Consider the following 26,739-nt stretch of genomic DNA (forward strand, 5'->3'; position numbering starts at 1 on the left):
TCTACTACAATTCTGTTTTATTTCAATCTTTAAAACAATAATGAATAATATAAAAGGGCTGTACATGAGAACATAGAAACATGCTGTCATTGCCTTCTTTAAATATGTTTTACATATTTTTCAGCATAGACCAAAGCCTTAAAGCACATACAAATGTGCCCCAGGTTACATTTCCAGACTTCTCGTTACAAGAGGGCAAAACGGGACCAAACAGGATCGTTTCTAAGTTCTACTCAGAACACAGGCAGTGATATCACAGATTTGAATACAAGTTCGCATAAGGGCCAAATATAGCGTCATGAAAAACCATCCTATTCAAAATCTCAGGTTCTGGACAAACCTGGAGCTGTCGAAACGAACATTTCCATGACTACATAACGAGAGGAGACAGAGTGACCAGACAAAACACTTTAAACAGGTACTCCCTTTGGTAAGAATAGTCATAAAGTGTTTTCTTAGCCTCCTCCACTAAGCTGATAAGGAAGCCTAAGAGCTGAACTACGTAACAGTGAAGGCTGTCAGAATATAAACAGTCTGGCATATATACATTGTATTTACATTACAAGAGCTTTTGTGACTGTACTTATTCTGGTGTTCTTGATTGTGACACATTGTGGCTGGTATCTTAGATGTCTATTAATTAACGGTAAGACCTTCATTAATGGTGCTGTAGTTAACCAGTGAAAAGAGACCTTAATTACATGTCATGTATATTGCGGACAATACACTTGGGAAATACACATCATCAGTCTTGGTTTAGCTGCGTAGCCCCAAACCTGGAGGCTTTTTTTTTTTACTGAATCGAGATTGTGGTGTATGTGGTTAAAGTGAACCACAAAAGACATATTGCTAATAAACTACTATTCACCTCGAAGAGATGAAAAATAAAAATAATACAAATGGGCATGAACTTGACCTGTATTTGTAAACAGGTCCTTTTCACAAAAAGCCTCTCAAAAAAGACAAAGCCGATTCTTATCGTCTTAAAAATCGAATGAAAGTCTGACTAGAGCTGCAGCATTTTGCAAGAAGAGTGTTCTTGCCCTCATGATTGAAGGACACTAACCAACTGGGTATAAAGTCAACAGGGGGAAAAAAGACTCCTATCTAAAAATTTAAAAAGGTAGAAATTAAAAAAGAAATTGAGCAATCTTCAAAGAACTCAAATGGCGGTCAGATTTTAATTTCAGTGCTACTTCAGTCATCGTAAAAACATAAAACGGAGAGAAAAGCCCTCTTGAAAAACTTGAGCTTTACAACGTAGTGCTGTAGGTGACTTTATATTTGTTGACGTTCTGGAAGTGGAGGATCTTGGGCTCACAGACGGTTCTGCAGGGCAGTAGCCCCTCCCGGCCCTCTCCCATCAGCCACTTGTAAGTGGCGGCCGCCATGTCGCTGGTCACGTGCTCTTTCCTCCACCGGTCTAGCCGCGCCTGAAAGCGCTGATGCAGACGAGTGCTTACTCGCTGGTGAGACTGAAAAGAAGCAAGGAATCAATCAATCGTGAAGCCTCTTGATGATCTCAAAATGTTTTTTTGTTTTTTATGCAAATGATCTCCATTAAAATGCTAAAAAAGTGGAAATCATGACATAAAATGAAACCCTGAAAAAATTGTCAATTTCCCCTCATGTTATTCTTAACCTGTATGACTGACTTTCTTCTGAAGAACATAAAATACATTTTTTTAAGATTATTGGCAACCAAACATTTGAAAGTCCAACAGGAACCAAAACTGTGTGTTCCTGTAGCTCAATTGGTAGAGCACTGCGCAAGGTTGGGGGTTCGATTCCCCGGGAACACATGATATGTAAAAATTGACAGCCTGAATGCACTAAGGAAAGCCAATTGAAACAAATATAGTTTTTATAATCAAAATTCTTCAAAATAACTTTTAACATACAAGTCATACAAAAATGACTTAAATATAAATAAAAGCTAGGGATGTAATGATTCACTCAACTCACTGATTCGATTCAGAATTTTTTTTAAACAAAAGAGACGCAGATTCACTCTCTGCCAGCAGGTGGCGCTTAAAGCGTTTCCTTGGCTTCTGCTGCAAACAAAACAGCGCCGTGCTTATGCACTTTAATATGCATTAAACAGAGGCAAGATGAAAAGAAAAAATACCATCTAAATTTTTCCCCTCAGACGTACATGTATATAAACTCCTACACCTAATTGAATCGCGATTTCTTTAGCATCTCAACTGATTTGAATTGTCACATATTTTGATTGATTTTCAACCGGCTTCTGGTTAATCATTACATCCCTAATAAATGCTGAAAGAATTTCCATATTTGGGTGGACTATCCCTTTAATATATCAACACTTCTGTTGTCAAATTGTGTCAAACAATGGGGGTCGCTTACTTCAACAAGTTTGAGAACCATTGATCTATCATCTATATACCTGATGCGCTCTCAGCTGTGCAGTGCGTCGGTACATGTAGTCTTCCGACTTGAAGACATACACCATCTTGTAAGAATTGAGCTTAAACATGCACTCCATTTTTGAGTCCTCGCCGCCCTCTGAGGATTTCTTGGTTGTTTCTGTGGCCTCTCTCATCTGCATCTCCTGACCTCTCTGGCACTTGCGGATTCGCCTTAGGTTCCTTCAAAAGAAAAATGGCACATTGCTTAATTTTCAAGAAACCGAAATCTTTCTTAAATTTAGTACAAATACTATCAAACACGTTAAGGCTCAGCATCTGATAGCCTAAGGAGAGGAACATCCTAATCAAAAAGAAAAAAATATGCACCAATGCAACTGTCTACAGTGCACCTAGGTCTCAACAGATATGATAAATTATCAACATAAATGATCATCTCCACTGAAAACTAATATCCATGGCAAAACCATATTGATCAAGTGCCAAATCAAGATGCTGGGTGAAAAGAAAAACACACACAAAAAAAGTTAATTTGCCTGCTTCAATTAAAGACTAAAATTAGAAGTGTACTTACCAAAGGTTACAGATGTGAATGGGCATAGAAACCATGACTGTTATTTTGAATTCGGGACTTCACTTAAAGAAACTAGCCAATCATCATCATCAAAAAAAAAGAAACAAACAAACAAACATAAAGAAACCAGGTAGGGAGTAAGGTTAAATGGCCAGGATATGGATTGACATTGTGCATTACCATGCACTAGAAGTGTTAGTTCCATTCATTTTCCTAGCAAAGACTTGTGCAGATGTCTGCTCTTCAACCTCACAATGCACATAAACTGAAATAAATCAAACCAAAAATAAATAAAAATGTGACTGTCAGTTTGTGGATGAACATGAAGACATCAAGAGCATCTCTCCAACACTGCACAAAAAGAAATGCATTAAAAAAACTGAAAGAACAAGCAAATCAATCATCCTCCCATGCTAGAGCTCAAACATCTGTTGGAAAGAAATACACGCACATTTGAAGATAAAATTCAGACAAGAGTTTTATTGACAAGCCCCTCTCTGAAATACAGCCGTCTTCGTGTCAGACCATGGTGAGTTAAAGTTCGAGTCATAGCACCACTTTGTAAACTGACATCCCCAAACGAACTCAAGAGAGAATCAGCAACGGGAGGACACATCATCATCATCATCATCATCATCATCATCATCTCTGAGATCTCAGCATACAAGGTCTACTCACTCAAATCTTACAGACTAGAAGAACATTTATACAAAAATCATGAAATCAAGTCACATACAGAAATATATCTGTGAAGAGAATTACACAAACAGACCAGAGCACACTTTATGTGAGAAAGCAAAGAAATTTTCTGAAACCCAAAAGTGGGTAACGTTAAAAAGATTATGAAAATCTATTCAAAAGAAAGTACAGATCTGAACAAAGCACTGCTTTTTTTTTTTTTTTTTTTCAAGAACGGGCTCATCTTATCTAAATACACAGTCTTCAGCCTCTTTAGAAAGTTGCTTTTCCAAAGACCATGGTGACTCAACCGGACTGTCTTAAGAGCAGGCATATAAAAACATCTTCAGTATTTGCAGATGAAAAACATAATAAAATTGAAATGAACTTTCCACCTCATTAAATGCGTTATAAAGTCTCATCCTTGATTTTGCACTAAAACAAAACAAATGGTGCACATAATTTGAGAGAACACCTCTGCACACATTCCCCACAAACACACCATACTTACAATTCATAAATAAGCATAAAGGAACCAATATGACTGTACTGTGGCCACATCTGAGCAGAGAGAAGCAGCCTAACAATGAGTTTTCATTAAATAAATGCTCTATAAAGTGCGAATGCAAGCAGGCAGACAGCTTGTGTGTTTGGATAGAAATAATAATAATAATAATAATAATAAAATAAAAAAAACAGGTGATTACAAACAAGTAGCACTTGTTCAGTGTGACATTTCCCAAGACTACCAAAAGCCTTCCTGGGATGTTCCTGTCTTGAGCTGATGCTTCATGGGAAGGAGGCAAGTTTAAAGGACTCATGGCTGTAAAGATGGGTGTACTTGGCTGAGCCTCACCTGGGTAGAAACACAGGCTTCTGGGAGAGGTGCTCTCGCAGCTCTGGAGAGGCCGAGCTGGTGTTCAGATATCGCTCCACGTAGTCGGGCCAGCGCTGAAACACACAGACAGATGTCCATGGTTACTTTTTCAGAATAAAAAAGTTTTTTTTAACAATATGCACAGATAAATCAAATATTACACAGTGCTACTTTGGCTGAGAGCACACTGCAAGATCTCACACTCACACACACACACACAATTTATTTTTCTTCTGGCTCAGGCTGCACCTCTGCCTTCCAGTGGTGCTACTAACTAACGGGCCTCAGAATATAGAAAAGTCCTGGAAAACTGTGGGAGCCGATGAAGAAACAGATGGACATTGACAACCCATTTCTGCAAGACCCATTTAAAATACTGTGTGGGTCATCTTCGCCTTGGCAATTTGCTAAAGCAGGGGTGTCAAACTCATATGTAGTTATCAAATAAACCTGAAGTACTTGATTAGTTGGATCAGGTGTATTTAATTAGGATTGAAGCTAAAACTCTGCAGGGCTCTGGCCCTCCAGGAACTGAGTTTGACACCCCTGTGCTAAAGTCTTCCATAATAACCATAATGACCAAAACAGTCCACCACCACGGTCTGATTTCACGTAGAACTTCACAGCATTAAATCCGTAAGGATCCACTGTCTGTCACCTTCCTTTGACATCTCTGTAAGCTCTATGGAAGGATCAGTAGTTGCCACATATATCTCCATTCATCATACAGCACCTTGTTGTTTCTGATCCAGTGGATATTGCCACAAGGAGTGTTCCTTGACAAAATATTCGGCTGTTCGGAACACACTTGGCTTACATCCCAAACAGTGCCACTAGCCTGAATCAATTTATGAAGGAAGTCCCTGTAGAGTGAGGGACTGGTGAAGAAGTTCTCAACAAAAAGATTGTAGTCAGTGACAACAATTTTTCAACCACAGGGGCCATAACTGAGTAATAACACAAAATGGCCTTTACTGAAAGAGATGTTCCCTCCCAAATCCCCACCACAAATAGAGTCTGCCAGGACTGTTGAGCAGAACTCTTGATGTCTTGCCATGGCACATCCTTTCCTTCTGATGTTTGATCCATTTAGACATTATTGTGTTCCCAGCTGTTCTTACAGGTCAGAAGCATGTGGTGCCTTTATATCTGGTTCATCAACATTGTCACCTCTTGAGGTGCATCAAGAAAGACAAATGAGAAAACTACACTTTCATATTTCCATTTCCTCTCAAAACTTGCAGCAGCAGGTGCCACAGATGTAGCAGATATGGTTGGATACGGCGATGGAGCAGAATGACAAAATATGTTCCTCTGAATGATAGATCTCAGCCTTCAAGAAACGAGTCAGCTGAAGGCCTATTGCACAGCACAGAAAGTTGTGCAATGGAATAGTGCTAGAACCAAATTTGCACACACTGCTACACTGAAGTTAGCATGACTGGGCTGTGCTCTGCAGATGTGTTTAATGACTGATTTTGATGTCATACACTATGCAGCCCATGCCTCCCCCACAAAAAAGTAGTATTGGTAAGAACAGTGAATTTTAGGCAGATTTCAGATAATGAGCTTTAAAAACTTTTAAAAATTGCATTAGGTAGGGCACTATGATTTCTGCTATGCGGAAAATATGGACAGAATTGCACAATCCAGTCACAACAATGGAATTTAATGTTTCAGGCTGAACGTCATGGAATTTGTGTTTTGGTGGATTAATAAAAGTAGGTCATTACACAAATCAAAGCACGATACGGACTAGTATCTGTAAATATTAAGTAACAAAAATACTATTTAAATATGAATCCTGCATGTTCTGTGTGTCTCTGTGTGAATAAAAGGTGCAAACGTGCCGTTTCGGATACTACACACAGACTGAAGTGTGTGTGACGCTCGCAGTGATATCAGCTTCTCCCGGATCAATATATGAGTACATGAACATAAATAATCTCTACAACTACCTAGAGTCACTTCATGAGCACTCGACCATTTCATTTGAGAGAAAGTACTGTCATATCATATGCACACAGAAATATAATAGTAAATATAAAAGGTATCCAAGGAAACTACGTCAAAATAAAAGTTTGATTTAACTTGAAATTATTGTGCATGAAATATATTAATGTTGTTCAGTAGAATGTACTTAACACTACAAATACTATTACTAAAGTGTATTAAAACTTTATTTTTTAAGGAACAATTAAACAATACTTCTTTCATGTTTTAATGTTAATACTAAAATGTTTCCAAAAAAATTAAGGTCGTTTAATTTTGTTTTATTAGGTTAAAAGATTACTTGAATGTTTTATGCCTTCCCTTTTTAGAAGGGGGGGGGGGGGTGATCGCAGACTTATATATGCATTATTACCAACTATCTCTCAAATGGACCACTGACACTATCTACAATCTCAATTGGGAGTATCAATGGTCCATTTGAGAGATAGGTGGCGGTAATGCACTTATAATCTACGATCCAGTGTATGTATGTATGTATGTATGTATGTATGTATATATATATATATATATGTATATATATATATATATATATATATATATATATATATATAAAAAAGACGACGCCTCATTCGCAGGCTGCGTCGAGGACACACAGTACATTTTAAACATTTCACACATTGTAGTGCATCAGAGGTAAAAAAAAAAAAAAAAAGATACTACTACTGTTCAGTTATTTGCACAGACTGATTGTTTTGTGTCTTTACACAGCAATGTACTGTCACGAGCTGCAGAGTTTAATTTGGTTTTGTGTTTGTTTTTGCCATGATTCCTATCCACTTGCATTATATAACAAATAGACATGCAGTGGTTTGAGCTAAAAATCTTGGTTTGTGTTCTACTGAAGAAACAGTCACCTACATCTTGGATGCCAAGGGGGTAAGCAGATAAACATCAAATTAAAATTTTTGGGTGAACTATACCTTTAAAAAGTAACCCTGCAGATTTCTGTAAAACAATCGTCTTCTGTAACATAAAATTTGTATTGTTATCATCTTATCATTAACCTTTACCTTGCTGGGCGGTTTGACCAAAAATGTATATACCGTTCTTTTTTTCAAAATTATGCCGGTTTTCCGGTTTATGACGGGGTTTTTTTTTCATGCATAATCAGGTGTACAATGCATTTTCTGCTGGTTGATATTCCAAGACGTGCTTGCGGCTAAGGTGCTGGAGCAAACTGCTCGTGCATAAAGCACTTGCATAAAATGGATATTATATATGCATAATCTGCCTGCAGTGCATATGCAGTCCGCAGGACGGACTCATTGTGCTTTCACACAGGACGTGTTTGCAGTCCGCTACTGATCCGCGTCGGTTTAGTCCACAAACACAACATTTGTTCATTGTTTTGATTTCATATCATGTAAAAAAAAAAATATATATATATATATATTTTATATATTATATATACACAAAGGCGGCAACACAAGCAATTTGCTCCAGGACCTTAGCCGCAAGCACGTCTTGGAATATCAACCAGCAGAAAATGCATTGTACACCTGATTATGCATGAAAAAAAAAACCATCATATATAAATATATTTTTTTCAGCATGGTAAGTCTTATCACAGAACAGTAACAATCTTTCATAGTTCTAGACATTAGTTTAAACTCAATAAATATAAACAATGCATTATTCATGCATTTTACTTCTAGGTTTGTATAATAAGCTGCTCAAGAAAGAGGCAAAACATTTAAACACAACAATTAGCCTACTTTTCTTGTTAAAATATTTAAAATTAAAACACCACAGATAGAAACAGTCTCGTGCATTTTGCATTTAAATCTATATCACAAGCAATCCCACGGGTCTTTGTTTTTCTGTTTCCATAAAAGTGAACATATATATTGTTTTCCTTGTTTATCTAAAAGTGCTCTTTTTCTTGTTTTAAACCTAGCCAAAAACCCATGTGACTGCATTTCCATGTCAATCCATGTTCATTTTTCTAGAGAACAATGCGCTTTCACTTTAATTCAGCGCCTGCAGCACAGCAAAAACAGACTCAGTACGTTAACAATCGTACTGCTCCTTGACACCTCGTGCAGCTGGAATCCGTTAATACGCACAGCAGACAGACTGTGTGAAATAGGCGTTATAACATAACACCAGAGCACTGCTGTGTGTACCCTCACCACGCCCATAGACAGTAAAAGAAATGGACACAGCGACCCCATTGGATTCAACGGAGAAAAATAAAGTCAATTAGAAGCACGCACTTCCTGGGGGTCGAGCGTACTGCGCAGACTCAAACTGAGCTTGATGACGTAGATGTCATGTGAGCAACCTGTAAGTCTTCTAACCGCTGTTGCCAAGAGAAATCTGAATCACCCACCGAATCTTCCAGAGAAGGAGAGTGTGAACGGGAGCAAATTTTGGTAAGTATTCTGATGAATTATCTCCCTTGACTTTATGCCTCCACGTCCCCCCGATAACCCCATAGACAGTAAAAGATTGCCTGCGAGCTTCTCCTCCTGTCCATACGGTAATTTCTCTACTGTGCGACAGAGAGTCGCTGGTTATGACGCAATCGTTAGCCTATTTTTTTTACAAAAACTGCTTCTACGGGACCATAACGTAAGATACAAGGTAATGGAGCCTTTTATACATTTTCGTGTTTCTTTAGAAATAATTAATGGACAAATGGAGTCTTTAAACGCCCCCCGACCACGCCTCGCAGTCGCTGCTTAGAAGTGCAACGTTGTAAAGGGTCCATCTGAAACATAGACTGTATAAAAACGTGGACGTAGTGTCCGTGACGTCACCCGTAGACTCCTGAAGAGAGTTTTTGAAGCCTAAAGTGTGCAGAGCGAGCCGTCGCCATCTTGGCAGTGCGTCACCGCGCGACTCTCCCGGACAATCGAAAATGGGCAAAAGAGCGTGAGCTGGTTGCTGAAGCCACGCCCACCTAGCGGGACGCTGTGACAGCAGTGGCAATTCACCTGTCACTCAAGTGGCCACGCCCTTAATTATGCAGAACTTTAAGGCTTAATATAATTTAAACGGATGAGTTATAAAAAAAATTCACCCCCCTCACAGTTGTCATGAAGGGCAAAATTAGCTATATAGACCAAAATAATTTTTTGAACCAGGCTGAAAACATGTTTTTTCCTGCTGTAAAGTTGGGCGGTTTAACATGGGGAGACTATGGGATTGACTCTCTTTTGCAGCCAGCCTCAAGCGGCCAGTCGATGAATTGCAGTTTTAGTCACTTCCTTATTGGCTTCACTAGAGAGAGCGGGACGTTGCCGCTCGGTCTGAAACAGTGTCTCGCGGCCGCGGCGCAGCATAATGTTCGTTCCGAACACTGAGTAATTAAATACACCGGTATGGCGGTATATTAAAAATTAACATCGTAACGAAATTATACACCGGTTTTCGGTATGAACCGGTTTACCGCCCAGCACTACTTTACCTTATTATATAGTTATTTCTTTGCAAATGTTTTTTCAAAATTGCAAATCGCATTTTTAACCAAAAAAAAAAAAAATGAAATTCTATTTTTTTCTCCAAATCGTGCAGCCCTAAATAGAATATTTAGTTTGTAATAATCAACTGCGGATTTGTGAAAAATCACACTACTGTCTAACAAACCAATAGTCTAAGCCTAAAGATGCCAGATGCATTTTGCTGTGCTTTTTTTGTAATTGTTTGTCTATGCATAGATGATCAACTTTCACTGTGATGCAACATTCCGACACTGCAACAGGGTTCTTGGGCTGAATAAGCTCCAAAGTAAACCAAGCTTTACTAGTAGTCAAATGATATTGCTGCAACACTTTGCCAACAGCATAGTTTGGATTAATAGGTTAACACGGAAAAATCTTTAGCCAAGTCTCAGGCATCTACCTCGGTATCCACAGGTCCATCCGAGTTCTCCTCCTCCGTGTCCAACAGCTCCACGGCCAGCTGCACAGCCCCCTTAGACTTCTGGAACAATAACTGGAATGAAAAAAAAGAAGTCCTGTTTAAATATGCATGGATAGCAGCAGACATGAATTACTTTAAAACTATCAGCTTCTATGATCTCACATTAATAGTTTCCCTTACATATTAATTTACCCTTATATTTTAACCTAAAAACACTGTAGATATGCATCTATCTACAAAGATGAAATTGGGGTTAAACAAAGTAGTTAAATAAAGAGGAAGAGGTGAAGAGAGGCAGCAGATAAATGTGCTCATTAAAACAAAGAGCAGTGATTTTGTCTGATTAAGTCACTTTGACCGATAGCTTGGTGGATGGTCAATTAGTTTGCTTGGAAAAACCAACAGAAAACTCTTATCAGTATTTCCTATACAACCATTCTTTACTGTGACTTCAACTGACTTTCACTATGAATGCAATTCTAGTGCAAAAAAAAACACTTCACTTTTCTTAAGTGAATGCATAAAACTTAAAGTCCAAAAGTATACTTTAATTTTGATGTGAACACTTAGCATATGCATACAACTGAACACATATACACAAGTATATTGAATCCAAGCTGCCAAAATGAAGTGACGTGGCCAAGTATGGTGAATCATACTCGGAATTAGTGCTCTGCATTTATCCCATTCAAAGTGCACAAACACTGCAGTGAACACACACACAAAGAGCGCTGTACATTCACTCCCCCCACATACAATCCCTGCCGGTATGAGACTCGAACCTGCAACCTTTGGGTTACGAGTCTGACTCTCTAAGCATTAGGCCATGACTTCCTCCGTAGTAACAACATGGAAGATGGAGTACGTCCAAATTTCAAAAGTCGTTTAAAAAAAGTCATGCAAACAAATGATACTGTGGTGGTTGTTGCTGACTATTTAAATCTAGCAGGTTTGGTCTCATGCCGCAGATCCAATGACGCCGTTAGTGACGATTCTTTATAACCAATCAGTGATCAGAAGTGTTTACATCTCACATTTTAGAATCTGTACGGCTCACTTGGAACCTCAACCAAGGTGGTAAAAAAAAAAAAAGCAACAAGTACTGTTCACAATGGAAACCCCCTTGCCATGCAGTGAAAAAGCACCACGTGATTTTGGTCACAGCGAGTGTGTAAATTAAAAAGAGATAGTCGTACCTTAAAACAGTTCTCGTCGGACATCAGCTGCTCGGCTTTGCGCTGGTAGGCTGACTCAGAACTTCCTCTAGAAGCTTGGGTGGACAGCGACCCACCGGTGGATTTGTTGGCACACTCGCTAAGGTAAAGATCAGTCACCTGTACACAGATCTCATCGCTTACTATATGCTGCAGCTGTGGGAAAGAGAAAAAAAGAAAGATTAAACTGTAAGGTGAGATAGAAACACTGAAAATGCTCACTTAACAGGAACTCGACCTAATAAAGTAAAAACCCTACCTGTCTCACTATACTCTGGATGAGTTTGTCCATTGTGAAGGCAATGTAGGCATGGATGGTAAACATTTCCCTCAGCTGGTCTTCATACTGTGATGTCTCCATGTTGCCATCCAGAAGGTTTCGCACCATCTCTAAGAAGGCAGAGTAGTAGTCTTCAACATCGATGTCCACTGCAAAAACAAACAGGGCATTTTTAATTAAATCTGAGAGAAATGTCATTAGCTCTAACGTGTTAAAACCCTTGAAAGCAACTGATGATGAAACTAGTGGTTGACCGATATATGCCAAGGCGATATATCGGCCGATATTTGGCATTTTGTAAATATCGGCAAATAAGTCTTTCTGCTTGGCCGATGTGCTCGAGGCGGGACTTTTATTTTTACAGATAGAAGTCTGTCTAATAAATCAAAGAGAATGGTTAAACAAAGCAATTAATGTATACAAAAAGTATTATAACGATTTATTTTATATTATTAGTAACAGGCAAACATTATAATACTTTCTCGTTTGCTGTTAGCTTTAAGCAAACACACATTTACATCATTTAAAAAAAAATCTTTGAATGATTCATGAACATTTATATCACAAATCCCAAACTTCGAATCCAAGCTGTGAGATCTTGTGAAGTGTGCATTTTTATCCAGCATGATTGCGTGTTCTCTGTGTGTTGGTCCGTCCATGTTAATTTAATACTTAAAATTTAAACTCATGATTTCAAATGATGCTAGTGTTAACTTCGTTTTTACCGATAATTATATTTTTATTAAGTATTTATTTATTTGTAAACAATACTTTATAATCTAAAGTTTAAGTAAATTTATTTTACATTTATTTTTTAATCCATTGTCAAATGATTTAATTTTTTACAAATATTAATTACAATTTGAAAAATTCTATTGGCCATCCTGCTTTCCAGGATATCGTCTTCAAAAATTTAAGAGGTCTCACACTCAAGTTCTCAACTTTGGTGTGAACCATGCTGACACAATGACTACCTGCTTAAAACCTGAGTGAAATCTGAAACTTACTGGGTTCTTTCAAACGCAGCTGGATGGCCGGGCTGTCGTTCTTCTCTCTTTTCAGTCCCAAGATGTTCTTTTCCCACTCCCTCTCTCTGCCATCTTCCTCTATCTGTTTCTCTGCCTGTGCGTAGATCCGTAGCAGTCGGGAGCACAGGATCTGATGAAGCCGTTGGAAGATGTACCAGTTATTGTTGACATAGAAGAGGTTGTAGGCATCATCACAGTTACTCAGCTTCTGCTGGGTGGCTGCTGTGTGGCTGAAGAGGAGCTTAGACTTTGTTGACGTCGTCCCATTGTGCTTTTTAGTCCCATCTTCATCTGGTTCAGTCTCCTCTTCTTCCTCCTCCTCCACATCAGAAAGCTCGCCGCGCCGGGCGAACAGCATGTCGGGGATGAAATGGTGTATAATCTGCTTGATTTTGTACTTGTCATCTTTGTGGATGCTGGACTGTCTCTTGACATGGTGGATGATGAGAGCGGCTGCATCTTCCAGGATCTGGCTGTCCTCGTACACGAGGGTCATGTGAGGGCCTGAAGGAGGGGCGGCATTGTCTTCTGAAGCCTGCTCCTGACGCTAAGTGGATGAAAAGGCCATTGTGTGCAACCAGACAATATTTGAAATCCATTTCATTTTTGAGCACAAAATATACATTTTGAATGTTTCATACCTCATCATAAAGAGTCTCGATTTCATTGAGCAGCATCTTGGAGCGAAACACCTTTGCATCGTTCTGTTTGAAGTTAATACCTTGGTGATCTAAAGACTTCAGGTAATACTTCTCATTCTGTTCCCTCCAGATCTTATTGAAGCCACGCTGAGCCTCTCGCCACTCTTCTTCTTTAGTTTTCAGCCTAAGAAAGACAAACATAATGAATTCCGGGACGAAAACCTCAAATATAAAGATCTGTATAAGACAGAATCTCCCTATCTGACAAATAAATTGAGATGTATAGAAAACACAATGAATATGACAAGTAATAACATGGTAAATGACTTCGGTACTACGGCTGCATACATTTTTTTTTTGTAACAGTGGCACATAAGCATTTAAAATCTCATATTTCAGCTGCTTAGATATCAATGATTAAATCACACAACAGGGTGTGAAAACATTTCTTGGCCAATCTTCTGCCAAAAGGGAGAGTAAAAGTTACTCTTTAAGGGCATTCACATTTTGCTTTCTTTGAAAGAGCAACATTCAGACGTTACTCAAATGTGAAACATAATCTGGTTCTCTTTGCATTCACATTATAGACTCTAGTCTTTAGTTTGGTCAGAAACTAAAACATTTTTGCAGCTATCAGTTCTTCATTCAAATAAAGTGAATCTGGAGAAGTTTGCCAAATCACAATTTTGATATTTAATCGGAAAAACTGTGCAGCCCTATATGCTTTTGACCCCAAATAGTCGACGATTCGATGCTTCGATTCGAGGAGCCTGATTCGACTACCAATCTCACAGTCGAATATTCACGGGCTGTTATGATTATGCCCTTCTGACTATATGGGAGCGCTCAAATGTCTGATTTCACATAGAACTTGCGGTTTTCTCCCAATAAGTTCATATGCAGCCTATTATGATAAAACCGTGAATAAGAATCTGAAAAGAAAGAAGCTTCAAATTAATATTTTAAAGTGCGTGAATAAATCCAACCACCCTTATAGATTTATGTTTCACTTTCCATAATCCGTGACTAACAGAGGCGCATCTTGGCGGCAAGGATTTAAAACTTTACCAAGACTCAAATTGACACAGGCAGAGACTGGATTTTTCGAACAGGTAGGGTACAAGTGATTTCAAAACATTTCAGCCGGTGTATATATATCGTGGATATATTATTTACCTGATAAAAGATGCATTTGGTTTTGCGTCAAGCGCTTCATTGTAGTACTACGGTGATTATCTCTTTACTGCGCAGCACGAGCAGGACAAACAGCAGAATATAAATAACTATGACTGTCACACCCATACCATTATAATGAGAACAACATTATAATAAAACGCTGTGAATTTTTAGTTTAGCTGCCATGTTTCTGCACACTGTTTCGTGAAAAAAACGTCCACAAAATGAGTTCGCATTCAGAGCCCCGCAGACACGTTCATTTGCATTCTGGCTCTTTTTGCAGATAACGTTAATATTAGGACTTACAGGCTATGTTGTATAAATAACGAAGCGTATTCTATATGAAATTATGAGTTGAATTCCATTGATTAAAAACTTGCTATCAAATGCTCACTCTACTGATCATCTTCAGCGTGTGCAGCTCTAAACATAAATGCAAAACATTAATAACTACTGTCATATAGGCTAACTTTATAATGAGAGCACTATTGTAATAATTGTCAATTTTTAGGGTTTCGCTGACGTTTAGTGTTAACTATCTTTTAAATAAAAAATAAAAAACATTATTTACCACGTTTATATCTGCGAGGCATTTGTTACACATTTTCCCTGTGTTAACATCAGTAATTATGACTGTCGAATGTCTGACTTGACTCAATGTATTTTGCCCCGCCCCCAAACATATGATTCGACTATCAGTCGAATATCAGTAAGATTCGAAAATTCTGATTCGACTATGAAAATCCTTAGTCGGGGACACCCCTATGTTCTACAAAGAATACGTTAAAAAAAAAGTTTTAAAAACTAAGAAGAAAAGAGGCTTTCCTCACGACGGTGCATGACATTTTTATAGTTTTATGAATTTTCTAGCAAGGAGTCACCTAAAGACAATAACATTTATGCTGACCTTTTGAGTACAATAGGTACAGAGACAGCAGGGTTCGTCTTAAGCCCATCTATGATGTCTGGAGCTTTATCACCATATATCCTCTGAATAGCTTTACGATGGATGACCTCAGAGGAGCCTCCGATGGTGTTGTCCAGCCGGAACTTGGCCTGTTCCTCAGCAGTCATGCGCGAGATCCTCTTCTGAACAGCCTCCAGAACACGGATAGTGGCGAGGTTTGTCTCCAGAACCACATCAAGCTGCACGACACAAGACACGTTTGATCAAACACTGAACTGAATACCCTATTACATTGATGACAATGAAGCTTTGGTAAACTAAAAAAATATCTATACTTGTGACATTGATTTTGGTTACCTCAAAGCGCTCATCTTCACATCTATATATATGCTCTTCATACTGGGTCTTTTTGGAGCTGACGAAGGTTGAGTCCTCAGACCAGGATGGAAATGACACCCACGTATCATTCAACACCTGAAAATTATTCAGCATAGGGCTGTCATATCATCAAGATTTTCACTACATATGAGTCAAACTGCTCCCACACTGGAAAGCTAAATGTTGCATGGTGTATTCTTGTAACAGAGTTATTGCCATTGCCAAGTGAGCCATCAATCCTACTTTAATAAAACAATAATCCATTTAACAATGAAAAAGAGAAACAAAACTCTCTCTACAGCACAATTCCTAACTACTGAAAACTCAATTCAACTCAAATCGAATGGGTACCTCATAATAACAGTATACCATCACCCAAAACAACCAGTTGCAAAATGTTTTAGCTTGCAGAAGAGTGTTAAGTGTGCAAAATAAATTAATTTAAAGTTGTACTAGGCGTGAAAGTATGGCTCCCCGACGGTGAACTCACCTCTTTGCACAGTGGAGTCCTGCCTGTACATCGAGGCTGCTGGAAGCTCTTGGGCAGGGCTCTGTAACTGGAGCCCAATCTTTTGCAGGACGCATAATCAATTTCCATTGCAATGCCTTCAGTGGCTCGCTCTTTGGGAAAGCTCTCAATATGGGCACCCTCTCTGTAGCCGAGAAAGTTCTTGAACCATTTAAAAAGCTCTGGGAATTTCCTGATAACCAGAAAAAGCAATAGCAAAAATGTCTTTAAATCAGACTGAAAGTATCTCTCAGAGGTCAATATGAAATTAAACTGAATTCCACTCACCCCAAAAATGGCAAGACCAGCTGCACAAGTTCAGCCCGTGAGATCACTTCTTGATTGAAGATGACCAAACAGCGTAAGAAATTGTCGTAAGCCTCTGAACTCCGCAGTGCTTTCCGCACCTAAGAAGAGAAAATAGTGTTTAAGCCCCATAACTCACCATAATCCTTGTAAAATATACTGTGCTAACATTATGCAGGTATTTTTGTATTCCATTGTAACTTCTGCAAGACCATGTTAAAAGTAATCACCTTTTCAAAAAAGAGAGATTCAGCACCAATTCCAAGTTTGCTGGCTTCGGCCACTGAATGGTCTTTTACCTTTTGCTTTTTCTATTGAAGAGCATGATTAATACTGGTTAATAATACAACGTTTACAAAAAATAAAATAAAAAGCCATAAAGAACTGTTTACATTTAAAGTTTTTTCAAAATCACCTTAACAGGGGGTGTAGTGGGCGGCCCTGGGTGTCTGCGGATTTGACAGCCATTCTGGTTAAACCTCTGTTTGTTGTTTAGTTGGGGTCTCTTTACTGTGACCCCGTGATCAATACGCACAGATTCAGCTTTCTCAGCTGTGGTCTTACTCAATAACTGAGGAGAAGAGAAGAAAGCCAAGTGAATTCAGCTCAATGATTTTTAGATATTATTATCATGGATCTCAACAGACTGATCAAAACCTACCAATGAATTGTTAGCATCTGGCAGGAACTGGCCGAATTCTGAAAGAAGGTCCTCTTGGTTTTTGAAGAGCTGGGCCACCTGAGCGTAGACCTGCTGCTCCGTGAGAGTGGGTGTGTAGTTTCCCCCTGCCTCCTTAGCATTACGCTGCTCCTTCTATACCACAAACAGACCACACGTTTACAGCAAGCATGCTGCATAAAGTGCTGTAAACACGCACTGCTCTCTAAAAGTTTCAAGTCTGTAAAATTTATTAAATGTTTTTAATTAAAAGATTTCTCTTTTACACACCAAGGCTGCATATATTTGATACAAATACAGTAAAAACAATAATATTGTGAAATATTACATTTTAAGATAACTATTAAATATTTTAAAATGTTATTCATTTCTGTGATGGTAAAACTAAAAAACTGGAGTGACGGCTGCTGAAAATTCAGTGTTGCATGATCCGTTAGAAATCAGTGAAATGTGCTGATTTTGTGCGCAAAAAAAAAAAAAAAAAAAACATTTCTTATTTTTATAAATAATTTTTATAAACGCTGCTTAATATTTTTGTGGAAACTGTGATACACTTTGTTTCATGACTGATGAATATAAAGCTCAGGAGAAAAGCATTTATTTGACATAAATCTTCTGTAATATTATGCATGTCTTTACCATCACTTTTGATCCAATTAACAAATGCTTGCTGAATAAAAGTATCAGCCATACTAAGCCAAACTTTTGATGGTGTACTTGGGTGAATAAAAAGGTTGGTTGTACTACACAGCTGTAGAGCATTCCGACATACAGAAATTGTCCTCAGTGCTTCTGCTCTCACCTGGTATGTGTGCAGAATTTCCAAGAAGGATTTATAGACCTCTGGCTGGTTATGAAAGCGGTTCTTGATTTTGTTCACGTAGTTGATAGCATGGTTGAACTCTACAGGCTGGTTGTTCTGCAGCGGGGTTGAACCGGCAGTGCTGCTGCTAATGGGAGTGTGGGACTGGACCGAGGGCGAGCGTGGGGAGGCGTATGAGGGAATGGATGGATTAGGCTGACTGGTTGGGGTAAGTGCAGGAGACGGCATTGGCTGAGAAACATAAAACTAATTTAGACAACTTTGCAAATGCACAACCGAATATGTACAGAAGGTAAAACTATTTAATTTTACCTTGCTGATCTTGGCAGGGGTTGGCTGGCTAGGGATGACCAAGGCTGCAGTGCTGGTGGGAGCTGCTGTTTGGGTCTGGAGCTGCGCTGGCTGAGTTATGGGAAGGTTCTGAACAGAGATACCATGCGGCGTGATGTGGTGGATCTGGCCAGGAGTGGTCACATTAACCAGATCATTGGTCTGAACCTCAATCTTGTAGCCAGGAGGCAGGAAGGTGTTGAAGCCCATGATGAGGTCTGGATGGCCCTTGAAGAGCTGGGAGACTCTGCTGATCACACCTGGTGTATCAATGCTGACAACACAAGGACGGTACATTTATGGTACTTGATTTGCAATGTCCTTGAGTCTAAGAACACATCATCATAACAATGCTTGCAAGAAAGCACTACATGGATTTTAGACTTGTGATGGTGAGTATTTTTTCCCACCGGTTAATCGATGTGTGACAACAATGGTTATACCGGTATCACCGGGGGGTGGGATTCCTTGAGGTTTTTCCCTTTTTTCCTTGATTTCCTTCACTTTTAAATAGCTTATAAATGCCTGTGCACATTTTACTTTAACTTTCAAACTTGCGTCAATTCGGCATTAAATGCTTGAATGTACAACAACAAACTCAATATATTAAACACAGAACTTATGTTAACAAGCCTGTGTTTTTATTCGGCTTGTTAACATATGTTCTGTGTTTAATATATTGAGTTTGTTGTTGTACATTCAAGCATTTAATGCCGAATTGACGCTAGTTCGAAAGTTAAAGTAAAATGCGCACAGGCATTTATAAGCTATTTAAAATTATGTATTTATATACATATATACACCGTGGAACCAAATAAATAAGAAACCTAGAACGTTTATTAGCTCAAGTTGGTCACACAAATTCGCTGAACTGACCAGCAGAAAGCTGCTTGAAAGTGACTGATGTGTGAGCAGGGCTTCATACATTGCTACTCTACTGACAAAGAACCTACTATAATCGACCTATTGCACAATATTTGCACATGATCAAAATACGTTTTGGTGATGCGATATATTCTCTATTGTGTTTACATGCGTGTGTGTTTGTTTACATTAAAAAGAAAAAAACATTTATTTCACCAAAATGTAGCTGATCTTGTATCTGTCTTTCTTTAGGTCAAGTCATACATTTATAAATAAAACCAACTGTTTGCCATCAGTTGCCAGGAGATGAAACCTACATTTCTGTCATTGTATTCTTTTTAAAGTTTAAGGGGATTTCCAATAACTGGTGTCAGCACTGTTCAATGCACTGAATCAACACCATTAATTTTTGGATGACGTAAGCTTATGAGTTACCCAGGTAATGCACTGACTGAATTGTTTAATGTAGACTCACTCTTAAGACTCAAGACTCACTGGTTTAACAATGAAACTAATGCAGATAGCTACTGCTGAAATATTACCATTAAATAGTAAGAGGCATAAAAAGACAATTATACTGTTTAACGTGATTATTTATGGAGCAATATAGAGTCCAACAAAAAAATAGACAGGTCTAAATTCGACAGTGATCTTATCACTCTAAAAACTGTTATGGTTTGTTGGTTTTCACCCTGATGACTGGCTCTAATTATACATTTATTTACTCCAAAGCATGACACCCAAGCTTAAAATACTATATTTTGGTACCTCCCAAAGCACTTAAAGGTGCTGGTCAAATAATTTGAATATTATCAAAAGTTGATTTATTTCACTAATTAAATTCAAAAATTGAAACTTGTATATTATATTCATTCATTACACACAGACTGATACATTTCAAATGTTTATTTCTTTAAATTTTGATGATTATAATTGACAACTAAGGAAAATCCCAAATTCAGTATCTCAGAAAATTAGAATATTGTGAAAAAGTTCAATTTGAAGACACCTGGTGCCACACTCTAATCAACTAATTAACTCAAAACACATGCAAAGGCCTTTAAATAGTATCTCAGTCTAGTTATGTAGGCTACACAATCATGGGGAAGACTGCTGACTTCACAGTTGTCCAAAATACAACCATTGACACATTGCACAAGGAGGGCAAGACACAAAAGGTCATTGCAAAAGAGGCTGGCTGTTCACAGAGCTCTGTGTCCAAGCACATTAATAGAGAGGTGAAGGGAAGGAAAAGTGTACAAGCAATAGGGATAACCGCACACTGGAGAGGATTGTGAAACAAAACCCATTCAAAAATGTGGGGGAGATTCACAAAGAGTGGACTGCAGCTGGAGTCAGTGCTTCAAGAACCACTACGCACAGACGTATGCAAGACATGGGTTCCAGCTGTCGCATTCCTTGTGTCAAGCCACTCTTGAACAACAAACAGCATCAGAAGCGGCTAAAGACAAAAATGACTGGACTGCTGCTGAGTGGTCCAAAGTTATGTTCTCTGATGAAAGTAAATTTTGCATTTCCTTTGGAAACCAGGGTCCCAGAGTATGGAGGAAGAGAGGAGAGGCAATCCACGTTGCTTGAGGCCCAGTGTAAAGTTTCCACAGTCAGTGATAGTTTGGGGTGCCATGTCATCTCCTGGCATTGGTCCACTGTGTTTTCTGAGGTCTAAGGTCAACACAGCCGTATACCAGGAAGTTTTAGAGCACTTCATGCTTCCTGCTGCTGACCAACTTTATAGAGATGCAGATTTCATTTTCCAACAGGACTTGGCACGTGCACACAGTGCCAAAGCTACCAGTACCTGGTTTAAGGACCATGGTATCCGTTCTTAATTGGCCAGCAAACTCACCTGACCTTCACGTATTGTGAAGAGGAAGATGCGATATGCATTGCTGCAGTAATTCAGGCAAAAGGAGCCCCAACTAAGTACTGAGTGCTGTACATGCTCATACTTTTCAGTTGGCTTAAGTAATATTCTAGTTTTCGGATATACTGAATTTGGGATTTTCCTTAGTTGTCAGTTATAATCATCAAAATTAAAAGAAATAAACATTTGAAATATATCAGTCTGTGTGTAATGAATGAATATAATATACAAGTTTCACTTTTTGAATGGAATTAGAGAAAAAAAATCAACTTTTTGAAGATATTCTAATTATATGACCAGCACCTGTATATTTATGACCTAAAATCCCGAACATTTGGAAGCAAGAAAATAATTGGTCTTTTCTTGGCCTATTGACACAAACAATTCCTTTCCGTTATCACTGACAAAGAAAGAGGGTTCAGAACACAAAAGCAGCCAACAAGGAAGTACAAAGACAGGTTAAGCATCTCTCTCAGCTACCTTGGCTGAGGATAAAGTCCCCAGAGTGCTCACAAAAACTAGATCAACCCATCCGTGGTGTGGAGCAAGAGCAAACTAGAAGGGACAGAAACAAAAACAAAAAATCTAACAAAAACAAAACTTAAACGGACCTTTGAGACTTGAACTCCTTCATGATATCCAGGAAGTCATTGTAGACCTGCGGCTGATTGCCAAACTGAAGCTTAACTTGATCCAAATAGGAAAGCGCATCTTCAACCTGAAATCACATACATCTCAGGTCTCCAGCAATCCATCTAAAATAATGCATATAATTCCCATGCTCTTCTAGGCAGATCTCTTACCTTGAGCCTTTGAAACTGCTGCTGACCCAGTGTTGGGGCAGGGGCTGGGGTAGCATGAGCGTGACCCTGGCCCACTGGCTGGACCGCTGGCCCATGGTGATGAGGCCCACTGTGCACAGCAGAACTGCTGGTATGTCCATGTCCCCCAGAACTCTGGGCCATTGACAACTGTTAGAGCAGAAGGAGAAATGGTTAATTATCTGGACCAATTACATAAAATGAAATGTAGGTTTGCAAAGAGGTGGAAAATTTCGAAAAATTATGAAATATTCCAAAAAAATCCTGAAATGTTGAAATGATTTCTGGAATATTTTCTAAATTTATTTATATGATTATCATCTATCTGCATTAAGTTTATATCCAATTGGCCACTTTTATGCATTTGTTTGGTTGTTTGTTATGCATCAAAGTTACATATTTAAAGCTGTTTTTTTTGTCGTTAATAAAGCCTGTATGCTTCATATAGAGAGCTACAGTGCCTTTTCTTTCAATTTTGCTCCGAACTTCAAACTCATTGAAACCACTTTGTTCTTTCCTGTAGTGAACCTTTGCCTGCTTGGTGATTGAATAAACTGTTCTGGACAGCTGCTGAAATGAACACGATGCATCCAGCTTGTGATACTTGAGAGTTATAAATGCAACGCTCCACATTTTGTTTTGATTGGATGATCAAGTGTTCCAAAATAAAAGCAAATAAAGTGTGAGTTTACACAGAATATACACATGTATATTTTTTCAGTGCTATGGCCTTAGTATAAATGTTTAAACATGGCCATTTTTAAACATGACTGTTTGGATTTATATGAAATGATAACACTTCACAATTTGAAGGTTCCATGTGTAACATGAACTAAAGGTTAATATAAGCTGTAGAAATTTTGTTCCTTGTTAGAGTGTGTTAATTTCAATATCAGTACATTTTTTAATGTTAAGGTTGCATCTAACTATAATTAACTATAATATTAATTAATGAACTATGAACTAGCATTAATGATAAAATTGTAATTAATATTTTGTATTAATATTTGTATTTTATTTAAAAAGAATGGTTCAGTGTTTTTTTGGAATAATATTCAGAACTATTTAGTTTTCATTCAGTATTTTAAAAACTATTGGTTGATTAATCTGTGGTCCAACACATTTATATTTATTTAAATCAAGACAACTCTCAGAAATAATTTTCCCAGCATTTATTAATAAGCATGGAATGTGCATAGGCTTGGTCTTGGTGGACTAGATCCACTACGTTGCTGCTGGAGTAAGGATACATCTGAAATGCATGTGAAATGGTGACCGGAATTCAGAATGCTTCAAGTAAAATAGGGAGAACCCCCGAGCAGATCTAGGCAGGTGGTGCTGGGGAAGGTGGAGGGTTGGCAAAATCCCATGGCGTGCTGCAATGACTGGATCAGACTGTGTGCGCTACCGCGGTTCGCGTGAAACAGGAAAATAAATCTTTGAAATCCACATTTAAGCTCTGTTTCCAAACAATTAAAATGACAAATAAATGCGCGCTCCACAAGACATATGTAATTATACCATCTGGATGCTCAAAACTGAATGGGAGAATGCATTAATCTCAATAATGCATTCATATAAATGCAATCTTTACTGTGCTACTTTATCTGGATCTGATTTAGAACAAGTAGAAATCTGTGAGAAATATAACAACCCAAAGACAAAAGAACTGATAAAAATGAGCTGTTATAGGAGCAATAGCCATGTGGGCAGCACTGTGTCATATGCTATAGCTGTGATCAATGTGTTTGAGTCTCAGTACAAGGTTCAGGCTTATTTGGTCATCAATGAAATCATCGGAATATAGAGACATATATACCAAAATAATGCAAAACTGCTGATGACTTTTTAGTACCTGATAGGTCTGTGAGACAGAGTACTGCATGCTGGATGATGGCTGCATGTTGTCTGGTGCAGTCTCGTAAAGGGAGGAGGCAGAGTTGAGGACACGGTGCTGAAAGCTGTCCACACCCCCGGGGAGCCGCCGCTGAGAGCCGATCACTGGGTCCTGATCCTCCAAGCGCTGCTTCATTCTGTACTCATGCTCCTCACTGAGGCGGAATCTAGAAACAAACAGCAAATATTCTTATGAAATTCATTGTTAAATATATATACACTACCAGTCAAAAAGTTGGACACACTTGACCGAATTCATGTTTCTTGTGATCTTAAACACGGTTAATTCAAAGTAAACAAGTTTGGAACCAAATGAGGGCGAGTAAAATACCCAAAGTTTGGGCAAACTATTCTTTTAAAAACCACATGATCTTAAGAAATATGAAATTAATTTTGTAAACAAATACATGTAATCGCATGACAAACAGTCAAAACAAATACAAATTATTGTAATGCCTGAATTGAACTAGACAGTGAAATCAGACAGCTGGCACTTTATGAAGTTGGTTGAGAAAAGCCTAGACTGTTAATATGCAAAATATGTTTTATATATTATTCCAATATTCCAAAACGTGCCAGCAACAAATGCATAAATAATGAACTCATTTTTTTTGGATGAATAAGGCTTATTGGTAACATTTTAGAATAAGGTTAAATTAGTTAATGTTAGTTAACTACTTTAGTTAACATGAACTGAGCAAGAACAATCCTTCTACAGATTTATTAATCTTAGTTAATGTTAATTTCAACATTTACTAATGCTTTATTCAGATCAAAAGTTGAGCTTGTTAACATTAGTTAATGCACTGTGAATTAGCATGAACTAACAATAATTAACTGTATTTTCATTAACTAACATTAACAAAGATTAATAAATGCAATAATACATGTGTTGTTCAGTGCTTGTTCATGTTTACTAATACATTAACTAACATTACCTTATTCTAAAGTTATTCTTATTCGTTCCTTATTACAACAGGCATGATAAATTTATATATATATATATATATATATATATATATATATATATAATGTGTTGTCTACAAATCCGTTTATAACAGAAACAGACTTGTCTAAGGAAATTTAGCACCATTTAGTCATGCATAATAACCAGAAAGCGTTTAAATCCCACATCATCTTGAAAAACTCAATGTGTCAACAGCCTGCTGAGAAGAGTTAGTGTTAAACTTAGTGACACCTGCCACATAATGACGCTCACTCGATGTCTGCTCGACTTGGTTTTAAACGGTCCATTATTTACACCATATTTAGCGCAGGTCGGCTAACAGATACCACGATGTTATGAGCATTGCTATTACTCACATGAGACTGCGACAAAACTTTAAACAATGTTATAGTTTTCTATAAACCTGTGTAGGCGGAGAGTGGTGTGAAGACTGTTACATCGTGGGGGAAACCTGCTGGGGCATGCGCGGTCTCACTTTTATTTGAATGGCTGTTTTATCCAACTGGACAGTTTCTCGTCGTTTGTGTGTGTCTCTCTCTCTCTCTCTGTGGGTGTGTGTGTGTGTGTCCGTGTGAGTGCGCATGTCAGACCTGAGACTAAATGACCTACACACTTAACACTGAAATGCACCGTAAAACATGATCGGACATACATAGTATATTTAAATATGTACGTATTGATATTTATTGGTGTTCTGGTTAATAAAAAGCGTTTTATCAAACCAATAAACCTCCCTGAACCTTTCTAATGCGTTATAAGAGGGGGCGAACAGTCACCGCCTCTGTCCGATGCAGAGTTCAGACTAAGACAATCTGATCACACCAAAATAAAATAAAAAAAACACACGACCCAATTACTACTGCTTCCCTAATCGACCAAAAACAGCAAGCATCATCTAATAAACCACCAAACACCGGCGGTTTGTGTAGCGCCCGATGCTGCCAACTGTTTCTAGCTACAAATCAGGAAGTCCTACTTGAACGGTTTCTACCGGTAAACACACAACTTCGGTGATCAAAGCAGCACGGTTATACTGTACGTTAGTACAGAAGAAACCAATAAGCCAGCACTGATCGCTGACAGGTCAAAGGCAGAAAATTATAGTTAGACCTTCAGGATGAGCAGCTGATCAATCCAACAGAGCTTAAAAACCTTATGTAGCCAGTCAGGCTAACTACGGCTAGCGTCTCGACAATTACTCTTATATAATCAGCAGTTTGATATGCATCGCTTCAAAAGAACATCATTTAATGTCGCTATCTTTGCATTTCACGTCACCCGGGTGATTTACTGGCCATTTGGTGAGGAGAGCGATTTCAGCGTCATCAACTACTGAGAGTTAACCACGTTAGCCTGAATGAAGCACTGCGACGACGACAGCTAGCGAGCGTCCGCTAGCACGCAACAGCCAACTCACCCCGCAACAGACACTCCGGATCACTTCTTTCTGCTCCGCCGAGAAATCAAAACCTATGAAGCTTGGTAACAGCGCTCTCAAACGATGAATCGTTCAAGGTTCGGATTTGTATGGCAAATTAAAATACACGCGAGCACCATTCAGTCTAGGCGCCAGACCTAAAAATTGCATGCTAGGTTGCTAATTGGCTAACATGGGAAAACAACCTCAGCAGGAGGAT

The 26,739-nt window shown here is 38.4% G+C and overlaps 1 protein-coding gene across 1 annotated transcript; it reads right to left on the minus strand.

Moving 5' to 3' along the window:
* LOC132108083 (paired amphipathic helix protein Sin3a-like) lies at positions 1-26,739 on the minus strand. The gene is made up of 21 exons (XM_059514596.1): positions 26,520-26,739; positions 24,095-24,302; positions 22,222-22,389; positions 22,030-22,136; positions 18,652-18,943; positions 18,319-18,570; positions 17,499-17,651; positions 17,253-17,408; positions 17,068-17,148; positions 16,820-16,938; positions 16,514-16,724; positions 16,003-16,119; positions 15,646-15,884; positions 13,563-13,746; positions 12,901-13,468; positions 11,873-12,042; positions 11,596-11,769; positions 10,379-10,471; positions 4,499-4,593; positions 2,411-2,612; positions 1-1,475 (listed from the first exon to the last, which is right to left on the minus strand). The coding sequence occupies exons 2-21, from the start codon at positions 24,269-24,271 to the stop codon at positions 1,254-1,256; spliced, it is 3,780 nt and encodes a 1,259-aa protein (XP_059370579.1). The 5' UTR covers positions 24,272-24,302; positions 26,520-26,739; the 3' UTR covers positions 1-1,253.

The sequence above is a fragment of the Carassius carassius genome, chromosome 2 (assembly GCF_963082965.1).
Source record: "Carassius carassius chromosome 2, fCarCar2.1, whole genome shotgun sequence".
Classification (NCBI taxonomy): Eukaryota; Metazoa; Chordata; class Actinopteri; order Cypriniformes; family Cyprinidae; genus Carassius; species Carassius carassius.

Bases quoted from the DNA above. Each gene is read 5' to 3' on its own strand.
- LOC132108083 (XM_059514596.1), bottom strand. From the start codon at position 24,271: ATGAAGCAGCGCTTGGAGGATCAGGACCCAGTGATCGGCTCTCAGCGG. The intron at 11,770-11,872 runs GTAGGGTTTTTA...TCTTTCCCACAG, and splicing joins TCCAGAGTATAGTGAGACAG to CTGCAGCATATAGTAAGCGA. The intron at 10,472-11,595 runs GTACGACTATCT...TTTTCATTCCAG, and splicing joins CCGACGAGAACTGTTTTAAG to TTATTGTTCCAGAAGTCTAA.